The sequence below is a fragment of the Drosophila suzukii genome, chromosome 2L (genome assembly GCF_043229965.1).
Source record: "Drosophila suzukii chromosome 2L, CBGP_Dsuzu_IsoJpt1.0, whole genome shotgun sequence".
Taxonomy (NCBI): Eukaryota; Metazoa; Arthropoda; class Insecta; order Diptera; family Drosophilidae; genus Drosophila; species Drosophila suzukii.
Window position 1 is genome coordinate 5,414,714 of NC_092080.1, and position 23,243 is coordinate 5,437,956.

The window sequence follows — 23,243 nt, forward strand, 5'->3', positions numbered from 1 at the left end:
TTAAAGAAGTCTTCTTAAGAAAATACCATTTAAACAACCAACTTCTATCTTAAAACCCCTTCCTTAAAATCCAATATTTGGTTCACGATTATTTAAAACCAGTAAATTAACACCCTATTTGTGGGGCTTATCTTAATAACAAGCAATTCGCATTTGTGTTCATGCTAATGCCAAGATACTTTCCAAACACCCACACAAGCCAAAAACTGACCATAGAATAAAAGCCAGTCAGACTGGAAATGGGCTAAGCAATGCTGACCAAGCCCAAACCAGAGAAAAAAGTACCAGAATAGAACCAAAATTGTGTCACTCGAGAAGGAATCTGTTGAAGACAGACAAAATATGGTTATTATAATTGAATTCGATCAGGTTTGGCGCAACCCAGAAACCTCGATAACCGACATTTTCAATTTATCAATGTCATTAACCTTAATTGTGGCTTTCGCTTAGAGGGGGTAAAACAAAGAGCCTTCATTGATCGACTCTGCAATGGAGAAGACTTTAATTTTGGTTTCTTTCTGATTGTTTTTTGGCGCATCTTCTAATTCAATTCACCGACTTACACTAGACTGCAAGTTGTGTGTGCTAATTGAATTTGCATGTGAGGCTGGCAGTTATCCACACACACACATATGTATGTACACTCACCCCCCTCTTAACCCACTAAAGCCCACCCTTGGAAGGAACCCTGTCACTTAGTTTGATGTCAACATCGAGGACTCGGCACAAAGTGCCAGCGAACTGGGAGTATTCTATCCACTAAGTTGCACATAATTTACAATTACGGGGAAGTGTAAATGGCTTTTCTACCTCCACATCGTAGTCAGCCCCCCCTGGCCCCCTTTTTTGCCCCTTATCTACGTCTCTGTTCCGCTGCCAGCAGCTTCCTTTGCTCATTTGGCAAATGCCTGCACTGGGGGAAAAATAATTGCCACCTATAATGAAATGAGAAAATCATAATTTAAGACGTTTGCATTGCACTGCGAGAATTTTATTTGACCTTATTTAATTTTCAACATTTTTAAGACCTTTAAATTCGAGACCCAAAAATGTTTATAAATAATCGTATGCATTCTTAGCAATGAGGAATTTTATAGACCAATATATTAAATCCAAATACAGTGTAACATTTTAAGAATTATGATTAGATCATTGTTTAATTTTGTGGAAACTAAAATCAACTTCTCTCGATAATTAAAAGAATTATTTAAAGAAACTACAATCTAGAATGGAAGTGGGAAATCTTTTTATGTATATCAATAAATCATTTTTCAAAATTCATAAAGCTGTTAGCTATTATTATAATGAATGTTGTTTAATATTTAAATATACATTATTACTATTTTAATTTATTTTAATATATATATATATAATAATAGACCAGAATATCTTAAAATGTCCTATGAAAAATGATGAATGATCACAATATATTTCCTAAAAATATGAAAAGTAAAATCAAATAGTCTGGAAACCTTTTATTGGATTTTAAGTACTCTAGAAATCTAGAAGGGGAGTCTTTAATGTAGATTATTAGACAATTTTTGGGAAATTCATGATGCTGTTTATTATTATTATTATTTTAGTTGATTATTATTTTTGTGCAGTGATTCCTCCGACAATTTTGCCTTTTCCCTCAACTCCAATCGACTTTGCCCTGCTCTGGTTTGGCCTGGCCTGATTGTTGTTAATCGAATAAACTTGCAGAGGAAATGGGCTCTGAGTGCGTGCTGGGCCTTAGACTTGGGCACACTCCCCATATCCCCTGAAGACCCCCGAAGACCCTCGAAGAGCCCCATCCCGTACTTACCCTGTGTGTTCTAATGGAATTTGCGCCCGGGTCGACATCAACTTTACTATATTGATATGGATGCTGAGCATGTTATAATTATAAGAATGCTGAGCATGCCCTTGTTTTGGCTGCCTTTTCCTCCTCCTATAATTGTGCAAAAAAAAAAAGAATTTAGCTGAATAGAGCAGATATGGAAGTATTTCTGGGCTCTATTCCGCAAAAAAGTTGGCGGAACAAAAGGCAAGTGGGTGGTCACTGGTGTTGATTGCCGAGTCCAACTCTCTAATCAACATAATTTCTATTATTTTATATGCCCACACCACAGATTCCCATTGCGGTCAACCTAAATGAGCACAGAAACAAAGGAGAAGCTGGAAAAGAAAGAAAAAATATATAAAAAATTGAAATGAATTCGAATTGAAGGCTGATAAAGGGCACGTGGCTGAAGGCCGACATCTGAAGAAAGCTAAATCTAGGGCAGCTTCCTTTTCATGTAATACTCTGGGCAATCTTGAAAGGCTCTACTTCTGTGGTCTTATCAACATTCTTATTTTTGAATTTGAAACTGTATTTTACCATAAGAAGCCACTTATATGTATACAATAAGTGACTATGGTATCTAATTTAATTATAGAGTACATTTATTTTTTAGGTATATGTCATTAAACCTTTTTTACAATTTGTTTCAGTAGGGGAAGAATGCTCTTACGATTATATCTTTAAATTCTGATATATTTTTATCCGTATAAAAATGTTTTAATATAATTTTCTCATGTCTTTAAAGTACCTAAATTTTTTCCAACCACATGTTTAACCAGAAATAATGCTTCCATAAATCCAAGAAAGGCAAACATCTTGGATATTAAGATCAAACAGTCAATGAACTTAGGGGAAAAAAAGTGAAATGGAAGAGCAAATAGACGAAGGCAATGTGGGGAAATCTAAGTGTTACATCAACACTTGTCCCACAGATCAGAAACGCTGAGAATAAACAGGAAAATCGGGGAGGAAAACCAACAGAGAGAGCGGGAAACCAATATCTAGCAATAATCATATATCCCGCCGACACCCATTTTTCGGTTAATCTCTTTGGTAATAATTTTTAATTAACCCGCACATCGAAGACCCTCGGCTTATTAAGTCTTATTAATATATTGGGGCGGAAAAACAGGCCATGAACTTTGCACTTTTGAACTTTTCGCTTGTCTTCCGGACATTAAATGTTGAACAGATGGCAAGGCCTGGGAAATTAAACGAGCTGTCAAATAAAAATTCGTCGCTTTATCCATTTTCATTAAATAGAGCAGACGCGTTTTTACACTGAAAGTAAGATATATATACTTATATATGAAAGTAATACGAGTAAGGGAGGCACCTGCTTGTAAAAAGCCAAGGAAACTGTGTCACAAAGTAATACAAATTGGGGGGGGGGAAAAATTGTGAGGAGGACAAAAGGACTTGTGCAAACAGTGCTGATAGAATCCACAAATGATTGTTACTTATTATTCGCACATAAAACGTTTTTCCCAGGGTTTTTTTCCGAACCAGCCATCCACCCAACAATTGTTCAGTGAGGCGTAAGCAAACATTTCCATTTTGCAAGTGGGGAGATTGTCGAAGGTCCTGTGTCCTGGGTCCTGTGTGTCCGTTGTGATGTCATATTACAAGCTCTTAGCTGGCTGAAAAATTCCTGAGGGTCGTAAAAAGAAAAGTGCATAAAATGTCTTGTCAGTGGATGAGACTCCAGTACAGTGGCTGTCAAACTGTAGGCAGTCAGCCAGCCAGGCGACAGGTAGAAAATGGCTAAAAAGAGCTCAGCTTTTCGGTATGCTATGCGGTATGTATGGAATAAATGGCAGCTGCTCTTAACCCTTTTGCCCCCCTTGTTGCCCCAAACCCCCCCCCACATAAACTTGTCCATTTTTACGAGCCGCTTTGGCGGCACAGATTTATTGGCTTCCTCGCTTTTGCTCGATTTTATTGTTGGCCCCACGGAATATAGCCCCATTGCATTTGCATATATAACCATATATAGCCAGCGACTTTGCCACGGATTTTATGCCAAATTCGAAGGTTGGCCAAAACTCGAAATTCGCCAATAGTTTGAGTTTGAGTTTTATGCCTCACTTTCAAGTGGAGTATTATGGCCCACGAACGCCTGGTTTCCTGCTTCTCAACTTGAGGATTTATTTTCCTCCAAAGGTTTCCTCCCGGGGGCTTAATGACAGCGATGACGACGACGACGATGCTGTCAAAAGTCGCAATGACAAATTGCTTTCGGTTTTCGAAAAGTTTGGAAAGGGGAAATGGTGGCGACATGAGGTGGCATAAATTTTTGGTGGCTCCCCCGACACTTAAAAAATATTCATATTTTAAGTTTTTGGTGATGAACTCGAACTGTCAACGCCCCTTGTCAAAGAATTTTGACCCATATTTTTGCCAGCAACTCTATTTATTTTCACTCTTCCCCGCCCCCGAAATTCGTGGGGCTTAATTAATTTTGGTATCTGCTGAAACATTTGTTTGTCTTCCAGATCCAAGATGCCAACGGTATTTGCAGAGTACTTACATACTATCAATGTCAGTTCATCAACGCCCTAATGGGCTTTCCTCAAAATAAACCCCCCCAACCCCTTGGAATTTCCGACTGCCTGCATCTGGTTTCCTCATTTAATATAATTTGTTGCAAGTTTTGCGGCATGTGGCAGCAGACTGCTGCACTAATTGAAACGTAATTATATCATTCGGGCATGGGTATTCCTCGGTTGCTCGGTGCATCAGTTTGTCAGTTTGTCAGTTGCTCAATCACTCATTTAGCCAATGTCTCACACTCTCAACGAGGCACTAATTGCAATTTGCACAGTTTGAGCTGCGCTGGGTATATGTATAATGTACATACGTGTGGGGCTTAAAAGTTATATCACAAGTGCCTCTGTTTGATATGCAATTTGTTATACAAGCGAGGGGCCTCTGGAGTTTATCAGTCGGTTATATAATTTTGGCAAATCATTAGCTAAAGGAGCTTATCCTTTAAATGTGTTGTAGGTCTTAGGAAACCATGTCATTAATAAATTATATGAATTGTTTACCAGGAAGGATGATTAAAATATGATAGATGTGATATAGATCCTTCTAAATTTAAGTAAAAGTAATAGCATTTTTTGTGGATTGTATCTTTCATCATTTTCATAGTTTAATACTATGACTTGGGATTAATAATCTCCTGGGAACAACTTTTTCTTTTTTTTTAGTTTGCAGTGGTTTTTAATTTGTATCAGTTAAAAATACATTTTGTAGTAATTCCCAGATTTAAAATGCTTTCATATTATACAAATAAAATATTATACATGTCACTTCCAACAACAAAATCAAATCCTGCATTTTGTAGCTCGTTTTCCATGGCCATTGTTCAAAAGCGGAAAACACTTTTTACTCTTTGGCAGTATTTTCCATTTTGATCCGCATTTTTATGCAACTCTCATCAAACGGAAGCTGTTTCCCGATTTTCTTTACACATGCACATATATATATATATATATTTTTGTGCAATTTTATTTTTTCTGATTGCTTACTTTGGGATTTGCCAAAAGGAGCGCAATTTATTCGTTTGCATTTTTCGGGGCTTAAAGTTTTTTGGTGCGTGTGTGCGAGGTATAAATCTGCCAGGGAGTATAGATATTTTTTGGCAATTTAATTGAAATGTCAGGCACGTGGTCGTTGGGGAGATCCACGGAAAGTGGGATATAGCTGAAGCTTGACCCTCGAGTTGGTCCAATGCCTAATCCCGTCCAGCTCTTGTGGTTGTCGCACATTTCCGGCTTAAAGTGGCAGTGTTGCTGTTGTCGTTGTTGATGTTGCTGGTGTTGCTGCTGTTGCTGGTGTTGCTGGTGTTGCTGTTGCTGCTGTTGCTGCTGGTGTTGCTGTTGTAGTCTGCCACTTCCGTTTGCGACGCGTACACGTAATTGATTTTCCCGCCCCGCCCCCTTTTGCTGCGTTTGATATTCAAGCGCAAAATCTCTGCGCCCCACATGCCAAACACAAACAAAAGTAGCAAAAAAACAAAAAAAAGAGAAAACCAATCCAAAAAAAATACAAAAATCGAGGGCAGCAGCAGAAACATTTTTTTTGCGTGTCAAATGCGAATTTCACTTGCTTTGATTTGCCTCATGGGGAGCACATGCACAGAAAAATTATTAGAACCTTATCAGCATGTTCTTAAAATTAAAGGAATTTATATATGAAATGTATTCTATCATTAAAGTTTTCTTGATGTATTAATCTAATGTATTTTCTAAAAATTCTATTGATATAATATAGAAAGAATGTAGTTTCAATAGGCATAAAAAACACGAAATTTATGTCTAAATAGTTTTCAGAAATAATGTTATTTATATTTGTAAACCTATAAATAATTTTATTGTATTGAAATAATTTTAGTAAAAATTCTGCCTAACTTTTTTTAAATTTCCCTCTACCATTTCTCTCTGTGTACTTGTGTACAGCCACGGTTATTATTTTTTTGGCAAATCCAACGGTAAATATGACCCTGAACTTTGAGTGCCACATGCATCGGCAAACAAATGTATAACAAACAATGAACAAATCTCTAACAATAAATTGTGCACACACAATTCCAATTGTGATTTAATAAAGCCGGGCTTAAATTCGGCCAAGCCAATTAAATTCCCACATTTAAGTCAAGTCATTGGCAATTTGGCCATTTGACATTTGCGAGAACAATAAAGCCAGGTCTATTAACGCGTAATTTATAGGCCAGCTGTAAAAAGTCTCTTTCAAAGATACTTCTTTTAATATACCTTTTTGCCCATCGCATTTTTCCAAGCCCATGTAAGCCCCACTAAGCCGCAATATTGGCCAAATAATCACTGGCGAATTCCACACCAACTTCAACAATCCCCCAAATCGAATTCAAAAAATAAAAAAGAGAAAAAACAATTTCGCATAAATTTCTTTCCCCAGCCGGGTGAGAGTGGGAAAATTGCCTTTAAATTGCTTGAAAATGTTTTCTTAATACATTGCGCAATTTCATATTGAAATCAGGGCGTGGCAGAGAGGCACCCACAAAAAAAAGAGACAACGCAGAAAAAATTTGGAAGGAAAACTAAACGAAATAATGCAGGATGACAAAATAACTTAAAGCGACAATAAATTTTCTAGCTCAAGGACGTGCCTTGGGGAAAATGTAGATGAAGATGGAAAAGAAGCTGGAGCAGGGAAAACTGTCAACACGTTTTGGCCATTTCTGACTACGTTTCGTTAGCCTCAAACAAAAAACAAACAAACAAGCTGCAAATTTAAAAGTCGCGAAATCTTTTTTGCCCACGACAATGAGCCATTTTTTTTGTGCGGCTAAGTTGGTTTATCAAGTGAAAAGGGGTGGAATTCTTATTTATGTGCTTAGTTGTGGTGGATGGTTGTAATTTTTAAGTTGGTAGTAGTCCAAGACAAGCTCAGATTTATGATGCTAAGAGATAGGAAAAATTTAAGAAAACTAATTGAAATAGTTTTAACATTATTCTTGCTTGGATTTCAATTTTAGTCTAGGAAAATACAACCACCATTTTTATTTATTTTGATCAAACTAAAAGTTTTTAAGATAGATTTACTAATAATGATACATATCTTTAAGTACTTTTATTAAACATATTTTTTATGCCCTTATTTCCTGAATTTTAATCCATTTTTCTAATTTTTAAGCCACCATAAAAATTTATTTGTATTATACTAAAAGATTTACTGTTTCTTTTAATATACGTACATATCTTAAAGTACTGCTATAAAATATGGTTTATAAGGGCAAAGTTTGGTTCCGAAATTTTGTAGTTAACCATTGGGTTTAAATTTTTTTTAGATTTAGATCTAGGAAAATACAACCACCATTTATATTTATTTGTTTTATACTTATACATTTATTAAATCTTAGAAACACATATCTTAAAGAACTTTTTTAAGATATGTTCTATTAGACCAAAGTTAGGTTCTCCAATTTTGTTGTGTACCATTGGATTTCAATTTTCTTAAGTTTCAAATCTAGGGAAATATGTACAACCACCTTTTGTATTTATTTGTAATATACTAAGAAATAATAAGATATAATATAAGATATTTATTAATACCTAAAAATACGTATCTTAAAGAACTTTTATAAGATATGTTCTACATGCCCTGAGTAAATTCCAGAAATTTTATTTCGTGACTTTCCTGAAATAACTCTTTTGGTATCTCTCGTTTTATATATTTTTTCCGACCGTATATCCTGGTATCTGGGGGGAATCTTCCACCCCCACCCCCTGCCACCTTGTCCTTGTTTTGCGGCCGCCTTCTTCTTCTTGTTTGTTTGCCTTGCGTGTCCTTCGGTGGCGTATGCGTAATATGTTTTTGTTTGCCACAGGCCTCGAAGCTGCCGCGCCAGACACACGCCAGACAATACCTCGGCTATATACACAGGTTTATATATATATTTACATATTTGCATATATACTTTTTTCCACATACATACCAAGTGCGTGTTGACCTTGCGAATGGCCAGCGGCTATTGAGTGTCTCCTCAGACGCCTGTGTACCGCCCAACAAAAAAGTCTTTTAATTGCTTTTTAATGACTTGCTGCCTGTCATTTCTCTCGCACAGAGGCGGTGGGTGTTGAAGGGGCGCTACGCTTTACAGCGGCATTTTTAAGAGGGGGCGTGGCCTAATGTCACCCGCCCATCGAAGCTTATAAAAATTATAAAATATGAGTATCGAACAAATATTGGTTGATGGCATTAAAAGCGGTGAAATACCTCTTGTGTGCTCAAGAAAACCCCCGTCAAAATGATAAGATAAGATAATACTAGATATAAAGAAAAAGCAATTAGGGGAATTCCCTACTTAAAACAAAAACATATTAAATATTTTTACAATCACTTTAGAATTTTTTCATAAAGCATAAGCTTATTTAATTCAAAGCTAAAATTAGTCGAATATTATATCTTAAATTAAAATTTATTACAAAATCTGGTCCTAAGAACATCAAAAGCTAATTGATTATGTCTTGAAATAAGCCATATGTTAATTTAATTATATGTTAGATTTAATATATTTATAATTCCTGGTTTTTTAACTTAAATGTATTTTATTACCACAATTTTTTCCGCATATTGTTGCTTTTGTATAAATTCCTAAGCTTGATTAACCTCAACTGATTTGTAACTGATTACAATTTTGTTTTAAAATCAACCTTATTAAATTCTAATAATATGTAACATTAAATCTATTTATAATTCCCTCCTATTAAATTTAAATTTATTTGATTGCCACAATTTTTCCCGTACTATATTGTATCTTTTGTATACATTTTTATTTATATCGCCGCATTTTTCTTTTGTCCTAATGAAAAAAATTGCAGAGGCAGATGCAGCGCAGCTTTCATTTGATTTGTATTGCTTTTGTTGCAGTTCAGCGGCTGGTAGTTGTTGCTGTTGGCCAGGGCCACTTATGGACGGCAAAAGCTTCTAGAAAATGGGTTCAACAACCGGCAAATGCAGCTAAAAGGAAAGCTGGGGAAAGCGGGGAAATCGGGTTGCCGCCCAGGACAGCACCCGAAAAAATGAAAAAAATAAAAACGCCAAGGAAGAGCAAATGCAAAAAATTGGCATCAAACAACAGAAACTTACAATTGGTGGGGCACAAAAAGGGGGCGGGACGAAATGGGTTGAAAATGGGGGGCGTGGCAGGGGACACACATGCAATGCGCATTAAAAATTGTAACTGTAACGCTTCCATCTCTATCTATCTCAGTCTGGTTCTCTGGCCTCAAGGCCCACTTTATCCCTCTCCAAACAGTTTTCCCCAGATTTTCCACCCATTTTCCATTCTTATGCCATTTCCATCGTCGGGCAAGTTAAGTGCCATTCATGTGACTCCCCTTTCTCGGGAGCCCCCCTTTTAGGAGGACCAGTCCTCCTTTTCGGAGGTCCTAACTTTTTGTTACTCTTGATTTTGGTCCTTTTGCTTTTTGTTTCGACTGCTTTATTATGGTTTTTTGTTGGCCCCATCGTTTTCATTGTATTTTCCGAGCGCTTCATTTATTAAAAATATTTTATTTGCTGAAAATATGAACTCTGCGTTTCATAACTGTGGCACTTGACATTGGTATACGTATGATATTTAAAGATAACCTATAAAAAATTCTTGAATATTATATCAGGTGCATAAGTATAATATTTAAAGATATCTTTATAAAGTGGGTTCTCAAATGCAAAAAAATCTATGTCTTTTGTAAATAAAATATTAAAAACACCTTATAAATATTGATAACTAATAAATGTACATTCTTTGATATTATATCAGATGTTTTGTCAAGTATCATTCGTAAATATTATATTATACATGAATTGTATGTATTGATAATTTCGCTATATGTTTTTTGTTAAGAGCTCAGCAAATTGTTAAAATAAATATTTTACTTAACGTTTTTCATGGGAATTACAGTTTCCACAATCTGATAAAAATAATCAAAAACCTGCACCTTTCACCGCCTTAAAGTGCTGACCCACACATTCCTATCTGTATCTGAATCCCCAACCGTGTCGTATCTGTGTCTGCAGATTTATATTGATTTCGATATCGTTTGTTGTATTTGCCATAAAAATTTTCCTTGTCGTTTTATTGTTGCTTGTTTGGGCCACGTTATGATTGTTGTAATTGCTGCTACCACCAGCTAGCCCCCTATAAAAAAAATTGGGCCTCAATTCGGTTCGATTCCATTCGAATGGCCAAGAGTCTGGGCCAAATAAATTGCCAACAGTTTCGGTTACAATTTTTTCCCCGCCAGCCTTTTCTCGCTCCTTTGTTTGCTGGTCATTTGTGTGACTTTTGTGGTCGAAAGGGGATTTTTGGTGGTTAATGCTCTCTGCTGGGGGTCAATTGTGGGGCTGTGGCAAGGGTTAAAAGGTCAACTGGCCGGGCCTGTTAAGTGAACCAATTTGTTTTCAGATAAATATCCAAGTATTCTTTTATTATGGCCAGCTGCTGAATGGCAAAGGTTTTTTCACAAAATGATAATATTTTCATGGGACTTTGGGGTAACTTTAACACAGTCATAATTGGCAGAAAATATGGCTTTTGATAAGATTGTGTTGTGCTACTTTAAAAAAGTTTAATTTAAAAGTATTTTTAGTTAAAAGAAAACATACTCTCATATATTGAATTATTTATTTTCTTTATTATTCCCTGAACTTTAAGTGCAATTATCTTTAACCACCCGCACGTGCCAGTCAATAAATTAATTTGCCATCATAAGTTTTTGTAGTTCGACTAAGTGCTTGTTTCCATAAAAAAAACCTAAATTAATAAAGCACCAGATAAAACAGAATTCCATGGCAAAGGATTTATTCGACAAATATTGTAATATTTATGGCTTATATGCTGATGTGTGTTGTCATAAAAACCGGGCAAAAAATGTCTCTGGCACTTACCAAAAACGCGAAAAAAAGATATCAAACAAATGAAGACACAAAAACTCCGCCACGCCCAGCTGCCTCATAAACCGCAAAATGTGTCGAGGCTCGTCACAATAATGCATACACACGGATATATCATTTATGTACAGTCAGCGACATAGCATTAAATACACATGTTGTCTGCTGGGAACCAAAAACACAATAAATATGTTTTCGTATTAAATTGTGTCGCTTGAAGAGCTGAAAACAAAAGTGTTTGGCTGTTCCTCCAAATGAGTTTTATGGATTTCTAGGCCGCGCCGAAAATTAGAAATCTTTCCCCGTGATTCTCATGAAATTTTGGATATTTTTTGGCGCACATGCGGAACATGCAGCACAAACGCTGGAAAACTAAATTATGCAATTAATTTGCCAGCCCATTCCCAGACTCATTAGCCGAAAAACGAAATGACCAGACCAATTTCCCAAAAATATTATTTATATAATTTAATTTGGCAGAGGCGTAGAGTTATAAAAAAAGGAGTTATACATTTCAACCAATCATTTTTATGATGCTAATAGACTGACCAATTTAATATATGTATAGCAATTTAAATGCAATAATTTATTTATGATTAAAATTCATTAAATTAATAAACAAAGTTTGCTTAGCAATCATTTGTGCATTTTCTGGTTTAAATCCATCAGTATTGAATGAAATTTAAAAAAGTTAATAAATAAACAAATTTAATATTTTAACATGTGTTAAAGAACACCCCTTTTTGCTCCGCCCCTGACTTTATTTTGCGGCGTTGAAATGCGTTTTAAATATTCCACTCTGAATATGTTTGTTTTGGTTATTTAAAAATTTGGTTTTGTACATAATTGCAGTTCGTAGAAGAGAGTAATTATTTTGTAAGCCAGACAAATGTGTTTTGAACTGATTGTTATCTATTGGAAATTGTAACGCAGAATGAATCAGTAATTAACTTTTTTGAGTACAAGCTGTATTTTTTGTGAGAATTTCAATTGATTGTTCTAGGAAATAAATGTAAATGTAATCAAAAGATTTCGCTGAAAGAGTATTCAACACTCCACAGTGGAAAATCCCCTTGTTATTGTGTTTGCAATTATATTTGCGGCTTTTTCCGCCTCTGTTTTCATTTCGCGTAAAACCCAAACAAGCGCCACATGAACGTGAAGCCAAAATGAGCAGTATTATAAATTGAACAATTAAAAATATGGAAACAATATGCGTACATGGCCAAGGGATGTCTATGAATTAATAATGGGCTTTCCGCTACACTTAAAGCCCTTTAAATGGTGAAGAAATGTTTGTAATACCTATAATTTCTATAATAATATTTTGCTTAACTATTATGCATGATAAATAATTTTATAAAAATACTAAATTGAAATTATCTCCTTTGTTTTTATTGCAGGTAAGCAACCATCAAAGATGATTACGTATACGCCCTGTTTCGACTTGAAGTGTAAGTGCAAGTGACAAATTCCATTTCAAATTCAATTAAGTCCTCCGAAAGGAGTTTGTTTGTGTGCAACTGACCGTGCAACAAGGTCAGACGTAAAAGTTTCAGTTTTATTTCCTCGTCTCGGACTTTTTTTTCTTTGCCTCTGGCAGTTATGCAATCCTTGCGAGGATTTCTCCCCCACGAAACCAGGCAGGAAGTCCATCTCTCTGGGGTCTTGGCAAGCATTCCCATATCCTGCAGTGGCCACGCCCACTCCACACAACCCGCCCCCAACCTTTTCCCCCCCTTTTTTTTGCCTTTTTATGGCCACGTGCGAAAATGCGGCAAAAGTTTTACGAGGTCAGGGTGAAGATGCTTGCTCCTTCAAGTTGAAGATGCTGCCGATGATGATGTCACTTCAGTGAAATAATTTGATACAATAAAATTGAGTGGAATGAGTCCAAAGGAATATGGCAAGGAAATTTGCATGCACAGTAAAAAAAATAGGGTAATGAAAGGGGAAAGAATTTCAGTCCTCCCAGTGTTTTCGAGATAACAATATAAAGAGGAACATTTAAAAAAATATCTAAGACTTTGAGCATCGAAAAGTTACCTAAAGATATTAAAATTAAAAATATATATTCCATAAAATCTCTTAAATGAAGTGGTATAACAATAATACATTTATAGAAATGTAGCAAAATAGTACAGTTTCAAGTTTGTAGAATTGGTTTAAAGAGACCTATCCTCAAAGTTTTAATTTTTAACTTTTCCTAATTCAGCCAACTTCCACCTGACAAACATCTTTCGAGTAGGCACTTGTTGCCGCCCCAAAAGTAACTTTTCTCCAATTCGAATAGCTGGAAAAGCCAAGATCCCAGGCCACGTCAACAACTTTGGCAGGTCCACGCCCTAACCATTGGCACAAACGCCCCCAGTCGCATGCAAAGTGCAGACCTCGGGGGATTGTCGGTCTGTCGGAGTTTCGTGGAGTCCCCAAATGGAGATATATCTATATCCAGAGCGCTCTGATGGAGCGGAATCCAAGACTCACATGTCTTCTGGCCACGCTCAATTCAATTCAATTAAAAGCCGGCACACGCCGCACCCAAAAGCAAGACAGAAATAAAGCAAAAATCCAAAGCGTAGACATTTCGATTATTTAGAATGTTGAAAAAAGTGACAGCTTGAATGCTCTATGAATTTTGTTAAACTTAAATTTAGAGAAAAGACAGAAATTCATATATTTGGCATTTTAAAGAATAGGAATATAATGCACTCCTTTCAACTTAATTTCAAAATTAAAAATTATTAAGTCTTTGCTTGCATTGCAAGTTTTAATGGGTTTAATATTTTAAAGTTTAAAATTTGTTTACTTATATAATACTTAAGCAAATAACTTATCCTAAAATGATAACAAATAAATATATTTTTCAAGGCAGGCTTAATTTGTAAATATGGCAGTTGGATTAACATATAAACCTCTTAATAATAGATTTAATAACTTTAAACAAATATTGTCCAACACATATGGGTATTTATTAAAACATTTCTTTTAAAAGATTTAATAGCCCTAAACAAATATTTTCAACACTTAAATGAGTATTTATTTAAACATTTCTGCTGAAGTACTATTCATTAATTTAATGGTTTATAATTTAAAACTATTGTGTTAACCCAACATACAATAGCTTAAATATTTTCATTTTTTACATGGGCTACCAATTTTGATGCCAATCTATATATTTTTTAAAATGTTTTATTTTATTTCCTGCACTGCTGATTCGTGTCAGCGAACCCAGAAAATCTGATTAAAACCCAACTGAAATTCAGCGAATCGTTATGCGATATCTTTTTCATTTTGCGTTTCTCCTCGTTGCTGGCTTTGGCAGCTTTTATTTTTTCCGAGTAAATTTCAATTGATATTTGTTATTATATTTGCTCTTGTTGGTCTGATTTCTGTTGTTTTTTTGTTTTTTGCATTGTTGAGGGGTGGTCGGCACCACACTTTGGCATTTTTATTGGGTGTGTGCGCGTGTTTGACTCACTTATTTGGGGCGTAAAAGTGGGAGTGGCGGTGCAGCACTTGCCACAAATTATCCAACGGTTGGCCCAGGTTGCCATTCACTTTTCCACATTAACTTCAAGTTTTTGCCCCCAGCACAGCGGTGGGAAAAAAAGAGGTGGAAAAGCGAGAGACTGGAATGGCGGTCACTTGAGGTTTTCCCTGCTCCAACACGGGCTGTTCACTTTTCTCCTGCTCTTTTTGCAATTTGCCTTTGATGAGTCACAAAAAAAGGGGGAGGTAGAAAAAAGGGGAAAATCCCCTTCACATTTCTGCATTCACCCGCGCTTTTCCCGCCCACTTTCTCTTTCGGCCTGTGTTCTATTTGCACAACTAAGCAGCAATTAACGCTAATTATGAAATTTTCTTTTTAACTTGACTGGCAATTGTAGGCGAAACAAACAAAAGGTGGAAAGGTTAATGAAAAAAGCAGAAAAATATATTACTTAAAATATGTCATTATTAAATATTTCCATATGTACGACTATTAAATTATTGATATAAGAAATTCAATAAATGCTTTCAATAATTTCTGCTTTAATTACCTCTACTTGCTTCATATAAAATATTCCCTGAATTTGTCAATTAAATTCCCCAGCTTAATTAAATTCACTTTAGAGCCCTTTCAGCCACTGCAGCATATTAATAATTCTGCATATTTGATGAGCCTACTAGACTTGACTATGATTTATGCAAATTGCAAGACCAAAATTGCCCAGGGATTTGGCTGCACTTTAAGCTGATAAATTTTCCCCCGTGGCATTTTGTTTGTCCAACTAATTTCTTATCAACAGAGGTGAAACAACAGAAATGTGCAGGGCAAATGTGCAAATTTACAGTATAGTATTTGTTTTTCTACCAGTTTGTTTGTTTGTGGCTGCGTATTTGTATCTTTAGCGGCATCTGCGGCCAAGTGCTGTATCTTCAAGATGCAAATTAAAAGCGAAGCGGCAGATGCGCCCAATATAATTCACTTAAATGTGGCTGCCCCTCAGCGAGTGACTCACATCCTCAATTTACGTTCGTTTCGATGTTTACTCGGCTTTCGTTTGTTTTGCCCCACTCATTCTGTTAGTTCTCCCCTTGTTCATTCATAAATCGGTGGATCGGGGAGAATATACTTATATACGTTATCGCCAAACGTGTGACGACAATGTGTAGAACTCCCGTGAAGACTGTTCTTAAAAGAAACCTCTGTAGAATCGCAAGAAACCACATCAGTGGATCGTATTCATAAGCCACCATAAATCAAGAGCGATGATTCATACAGTCGAAGATGTCGATTTCTATGGCAAATCCCAAAATATTTTTGGTTCATAGTATGTCCGGCTTGGTTTCCAATCGAGTTTTAACAGGTTCTGGGAATTCATTTGAAATAATCAAAAAATTCTCCAACCATTAATATTTGAAAAAGAAATTTACGAAACCTTTATAAAAAATGGGAATTGCATTTCATGAGTCACATTAAATAAGAAAAATATAAATTCATTATATTAAGGAATCAGAAAAATTCAGAACGGAAATTCCATTTGATTAGCTAAACTAATAAGAGATGATTTATATTGCTAATATTTTTAGTACGTGCGAGAAGTTGCAAACAGGAAGCTGTATTCATAAGCCACCCCAATAATTAAATTATCTCAGCTATGTGTTTAAGTTTTAAGACCTCTTAATATATTCCACCTTATCATTAGCTATTTAAATAAGCTTCGGTTGAACGTCTCCAATGACGCACCTGGCCGATCAACTTTTACTTTTGACAGTGTTTATATTTTGCTGACCAACTTAAGTTTCATAATTAAATTCAAGTTCAAAGACCTGCAAAAGTTGCTGCCATATATATTTATGTCAACATGTCTGAGGCAGACTTTTCCTTTTCCCCTCTTTATTTTTTTTTTCGCTTTTTTTTTTTGGTTTGTTTTGGTGTACCTCGCCCTGCTAATGAAATAATTAAAAAATAGTTCAACTGCCGCTGGCAGGCGGTGAAAAAAGAGCAAAACAAAAACCATAAAAGTGTCAACTGCAGTTGGTACAAACGAAAAAAAAAAAAAAAAGAAAAGGCTGCTTAAAAAATGCTCGAAAAAATAGTTTGCAGCTCTGAAAATTTGTGAAATTTTCGCAGTCGAAGCGAAAAGAATGTCATGTGTGCGTGCCTGCATGCGAAAAATAAAGTGGGCAAGAGGTAGGGGGCGTGGCAGTCACGGCATGCGAAATGTATCTATTAGATACACGCCTGCGAAATGCGGTTAACTGCATTGGCAGCCGACGCAGTTTTGCCATTTACCGTTAGCCGAAGTTGCATTCTGCACTTGCATCTGTATCTGTGTCTCAAGCCGTGCTTTGTATCCAAAGCCTCAAGCCTGTATCTGTGTCTGCCAGTGTATCTGTGAAGTAGAAGCTGAAGCTGAAGCTGAAGCCAAAGTATTTGGGTCACTCGTTGCCGCTTGGCTGCCACTCGAAGTCGTCTAATGGCCATGGCGGGTTTTTCAACTTCTTCTTGGCCGCTTTTTTTTCAGTTGCCAGTGCTTTTGGCTGATGCAAAGTGAGGACAGTATTTCGTACTCAGTTTGTTACGCTTTTCGGCCAGAGTATTATACTCGTTGGGCACCAAGTACTTTTCTAGATTGGCTTTAGGTTTTTCGAAGCAGAAGTTATCTGTAAAAAATAAAAACCGTAAAATAAAAGGAGCTATGGGCGCACTTTAATTTTCAATCAGTTAAATGATCGTTTTACATAAAAAGAAAATTAAAGGAAACTATAAAAAACGTTTTGTATATTAAAGCATAATGATTGGCAGAAAGTTAAATAAATACAAAGAAATCAGAAAAAATAAATCAAGATACTTCTTAAAAAAAGGAAGATATGAAAATACTTTCCATATTAAATCATATTTTAATGCTATGATTGGAAAATTAAATATGTATACATAAATACTTTACAACACATTAAAAATTTCTTTAAATAAAAAAACAACAAGGTTTCAGAATATTTCTTTTAATCTTTAAATTTAAAGAGTATTTAAAACTTGTAATACCTTCCACACATTTTGTTGTAAAATATCTTTCATTTTTCTCGTTTTGGTGAACGTATACGAATTTTTGCATGCTGCCGCCAGTAAGATAAGCAAATTCGCAAATTCGTCCTATGTGTGTGGGTTTATTTGAAAGTTTTAACTGTCACAAATGTTATAATTGACGGCAGTCACTTGCGAGCAAAGCATCTGCGAATGTATCTGTATCTGCATCTATAGCTTTAGCTGTAGCTGTGTGCCTCTTGTGTAGCGCGTATCTTACGGATGCAGTTCAAATTTCGTTATGCTCGTGTTTTGTGAGCATTTGGCCCGTTAAGTGCCGTTAAGTGAGGCATTGAGTGACAATGCCTCGAGATTACGCCCACACATCGCCACTCGACTAAATGCAAAACAAAAGACCGGCTGAGTAATGCAATCTGCTCCACATTTTGTCCAGCAAAAAAAAAAAAATTGAAATACTTGCTAAAAACTGTAACTGCGTTCTACGGATAGTTTGATACTTAGTTTTGATGGTGCGGGGGCAATCGCTAAATGAGATCAGCCAGTGAGTTTTAAACGAAAAGTTGAGCAGATAAAAGGAATTCCTTTGTTGGAAGTGCTCATAGAATTTGAAAGCTTAACTTGTTATCGCTTTAGGTATTTTTCATGGGACATATGGTGATGATAACTATTAAGTTAAAATAAAATAAATTGAGTTAGTAATGGAAAGCTCTTAAAGTGGTACTAAGAGAGGTAAATCCCATGCAATGACTTTTCAAATAAAAATTTCCATATTAATGAACAAATAAAACGGAAAATCCTTCCAAACAATTTATGGCTTAAATTTAAATAACTTAATTTTGCACAAAAAGATTTCCCAAGAAACAAACGCCAAATGATACCATTAACCAAGTGCTTATTGAGACAGATTTATAGTATCTTTGTATCCGTAGCTTGCAAATCCACAAGGCAAAGTACCGAAACAAAAACCCATTTAAACCCAGCCCAAGGTCAATTGCGAAAATATCCATCAGCATCAGAGTTGAATATGGCCAAATATCTTGAACGCTTTTTATGGCCACCCGAAAACATCGTGTGTGGGACTCGAATTCAAATTCAGATGGTAATATGTTCGTGGGAAAACTGCAGAGGAGAGATCGTTTGGCGAAGACAACGTGACTTTGAATATTTTAGAAAAATACAATTGGGCGAAAAGATGACTATAAACAAGGCGAGTGCAATTTATAAAATTGTATCTGTAAATGTATCTGTATCTATAACTATATCTGTGTGACCCGCTAAGCGTCTAATTATGCGCGGATACAGATACACACTCTGTATATCTGGTGGATACATTCTTCTTGGGTTTTATTAAAATCTTTCCGCCGCTGGAAAAAATCTCTTTCTTTCTGTGAAAAATCTGTGCGCTGGAATTTTCTCGTTTTCCGTTTTGCTAATTTCTGCGCATTTGGCTTCGGCTTTGGCACTGCCATTTTCACTTTGCCATTCATGACTTGGCTCTGGCTTTTGGGCTGCGTGTTTATTGCATCCGTTTTGTGGCATACTTTTCGTGCCGCTTTTGTTGCGATTTTTTTCAATTTTTCTTTTTTTTTTATTTTTTTATGCTATTTTTTTTTAGCTGCAGCTAAGCACGAAGCGGATATTGTCACTTTTGCAATTACAACGCGCATAACTTTGCACAAAAAAATAAAAATAAAATGCACGCTATAGAAAATTGCCTTGGCAAAGGCAAACATTGAATGAAAATGGAGAAAGATATATATTAAAAAAAAAAAAAGAATAGCCGGGGAAAGAAGCGATGCAGAGATAAGCAGAAACAATTTCATAAAAAAATGTATAAAGCTAAATATACAATTCAGTGGAAAACAATTCAGCAAAGCAGAGGAGAGCAAACAAATGGAAAGAGTTTCCAGCACAATAAATGGGATCAAGGCAAGGCAAACGGAATTTAATCAAAACAAGAAGTCAAGTGTGCCAAGTATCAGATTAAAGTTGTAAACCATATTAAGATACTTTGGAAGTATTTTTGATTTAAATTAAATTTAGGTAGGCCTTTTGGCACGTGTTGAACATAAAGTGGATTATTTTTAAGTCCATTTAAAATGTACTAGGCAAATTTGGAAAGCCACTAAAATTTCAAGCCAAATTTGGCAAAAATCAATCAACTAGATTTGGTTTAAAATTCACCTTCATTTTTTCTTCCACCTAATAGTCCAATCCAATTGTATGTCAAGAGTTCACCAGCCACATTCGTTCCAGTCTCAATGGCCATTTTTCCAAACCGATCTTCACAAGAAAGCAAAGCGGATAAATAACCGAATTCGTCGAAAACTTTCACATTTTCGGCCACAATGAAAACAAAAATATTTCTTCAGAGCGCTCAACTTTGGCATATTTTTTTTTTGTATGTCGGGCCCTCGAAAAAATCAAAGACCAACGAGGCGCGTGCAAAAGACAAAAAACGACTAAAAAAAAACAAAAATAATAAGACAAAATCTTCGAGTCTTCAAAAAAAAAATCCAACGAGTTCAACGAACGCAAATGAAGAAAAGAGAAAAAACTAAAGAAAACCAAACAAAAAGTCACGAAAAGAGATGGGAAAAAAATTGTTATAAACAGCCAGCATATAATTAACACAATGAAATGCAAAAGTAAGCAGAGGAAATTGAAGAAAAAAATTGTTTAACAATTTTTGTTTGGCAGCCAAAAGTGCCGAGATGTTTGCCAAAGACTTGCCAAATTTCCAGTGCTGAAATTTCAGCGAAAAATACATATCTTTTTTATTATTATTTCTTTAAAAAAAGGAAAGAAAATCAATAAAATGAGGAATGCAGAAAACAAAGCGCTAAAAACGCATTCAATCAAAGGCCATGTTGAAAAATAAACAAAATAATAATAAAATAACTTAGCTGGCAATTTCTGACGAATGTCGCCTGCATAAACACAAAGGCAGCAAATAATTAACAAATAAATTCCGGCCATAAATTGTTGGAGTAAAAATGATTTTTAATTTGTTGTTCAAGACAAAAAATTTAATTATTACTTGTTTATAAAGTCGCAACTAATGGCTTTGTACTCGAAGGAATTATGGCCTTATCAAGATTTTTACTGGTCGTTTGTCGGTGTATTTTAGATATAGATACTTCAATTTAAGATTAAAGTAGACTTTAGATAGCAAAAATTATTTTTAAGTAATACAATGAAGTACCCTAATTTTGAATGAAATCAATCTGTCGGAATCTGTCAAATTGATTAAACTCCGCAAAATTGGCTCTGTCAATTGTGATTTATTTTTTTTTAATATTCGTATGCGATCTTTCGCCCACCAATCAATGTTCATCAAGGGGCGTGACGACAAAAACAACAGGGAATATTAATATTGCCATAAAGCGCTCATAAAATATGTTAAATAAAAGAAATGGAAATCCATAAACATATAGATATGCGAACGACATCGGTGATGGACAGTGGGTGAAAGGGGGTTTTATATACATATGTATATATTATATATATTTAGGTGGCTGTCAAAGTGACGCCATTTACGGTTTGACAGGCACAACAACTCCAGAAACAACAAATAACAGCAGGCGTCGTTAGTCTGTCTGAATCTTGATGATAGTATGGGATCCCATAGGTTATACGGATAGGAAAAGGGGGCGGGTCTGGAGCGACATATGTGGATGGCAGTTAAAATTGCTCGCAAGCTGTCAATAAATTCAGCTTAAATCACGTAAAAGTTGCCGACGAAAAAAGAGAGAAAACCATTTTTGTTTTAGCTGAAAACAAAAAATTAATTCACAAAAGTTTGGGTAAACAATCAAAAATAATTGCCTACATAAATATTTAACAAGATAAATATAAAAAAAAATTTGGGAGGGGAAAAGAGTTGAAATAAGACAAACCTTTGGATGTTTATCTTAAAAGTATTTTCAAAATGTTAATATATTTGATAGATATTAATTTATTTATTTTCGTTTATAAAATGTATAATTTTCTTTTTAAGACTTATATTTATTTAAGTAATAAAATAAGTTAAGGCATACGTTTGTTTGTCTATCTTAATAATTACAAATAAATAGTTACCCTTTCAAGTATGATATATGTATATATTTACTATTAAATATTTATATATTATACAAATTATATATTATATATATTTCTCTCGCTGTTTGTAAACTTTACTGAATTTTCCATTACCAAAACAATTAAAGCAAGGCTTACGGAAAATTGAAAAGATTTCCTTTTCCTTTGGTTTCAAGAGCTTCAATTAGATGTGTTTAATTTGTATTTTACGCCTGAATTTTCTTCGCCCATGAAGGGTTGCTGTCCCAAAAAGGATGATTAATTAAGGTTATTGTGATTAATGTTCTTGGCCGAACCCCAAGGCCTTAGCATACAAATCAGCGAGGCGAGCGACTGACGGACGAGAACCTTTTCGAGAGGCAAGAAAACAATGACCGCAAAACGGCAGTCTAGATACATTTTGGATATAGGTGTGTGTGGGTGTGTGTGGGTATATCCCACTGACCCAAATCCGGGGCGACACCTTTGAGGGGGAGTGGCAGGGGGCAGGTGAAGGGGGCATGTGGCAGGTGGGACACCGGAACTCAACAGCTGAGCAAACATTTGATCTGGCTGCGGTTCAGTGGCGCTCAAACTGTGACAGGTGCAAATTGTTGAACCACTGGCTGTCTTTCGTGTTCTTGAACACCTGTACTGGGTCACACACACATACAAACACCCGCAGGTCCTTTTCCCCGGCTTTTCCGGCTGCCATTTGTTTTCCTGTTGTCTCCCGTTCTTTGTTTTTTTTTTTGTTTTCCCTGTCCAAGTTTTATTGGTCTGCGTCTGAGTTAAGTCTGTTTGAATTTTCTTGTTGTTCTGGGGAGTTTTTCCATGTTCCGTCCTTGAAGTATCCTCAGTGGCTGCGGCCTTATAAATCTTCTGTTGCCCAAAATGGCGCAGCACGTAAATCGTTATTAGTATTGGTATGCGTGTGGCTAGACAATGGTGGTCAAAACAATAGTATTTGGTAGTAGGGCTGGTTCTAGGCTTTAATTACATTTAAAATTGGAAAACACCTATTATTATTTTCCTTTGTTTCTTTGATGTTTCTAGTATATACTGAAATTATTTAGAAGAATTCTACTTATAGGATCAATCCTATCTATAAATTTGATTCTTTATCACAGCTTGAAAATACATTTGTTATGGTTATCTGATTTTGAAAATTATTTGTTATTATTTTCATTGCTGGTTTTTTTTTCTAGTAATAATTTTAAAGAATACTACTTATTATATTTGCCCTCATCTGTAAATTTGATTCTTTGTCCCTGCAAGAAAATAAATTATTTTCTGCTTCGGCTATCAGCGAACCTAGCCACATTTTGTCTTTTCACTTTTGTTTTTGGCTCACTCGTGTTGCCAACTAATTGCACCGCCCCC

General features: G+C 35.5%; 1 protein-coding gene across 4 annotated transcripts in view; it reads left to right on the forward strand.

The window, feature by feature from the left end:
• The window catches only part of mtgo (miles to go), a 144,638-nt gene that overhangs the window by 97,450 nt on the left and 23,945 nt on the right, over positions 1-23,243 (forward strand). For 2 of the 4 annotated variants that reach the window (XM_070994755.1, XM_065868987.2), the window contains exon 4: positions 12,673-12,723. The exons of the other annotated variants lie outside the window; for them this stretch is intronic. In XM_070994755.1, coding sequence (XP_070850856.1) covers positions 12,673-12,723 — 51 coding nt within the window. The remainder of the gene's footprint in view (positions 1-12,672; positions 12,724-23,243) is intronic. 4 annotated transcript variants of the gene reach the window in all.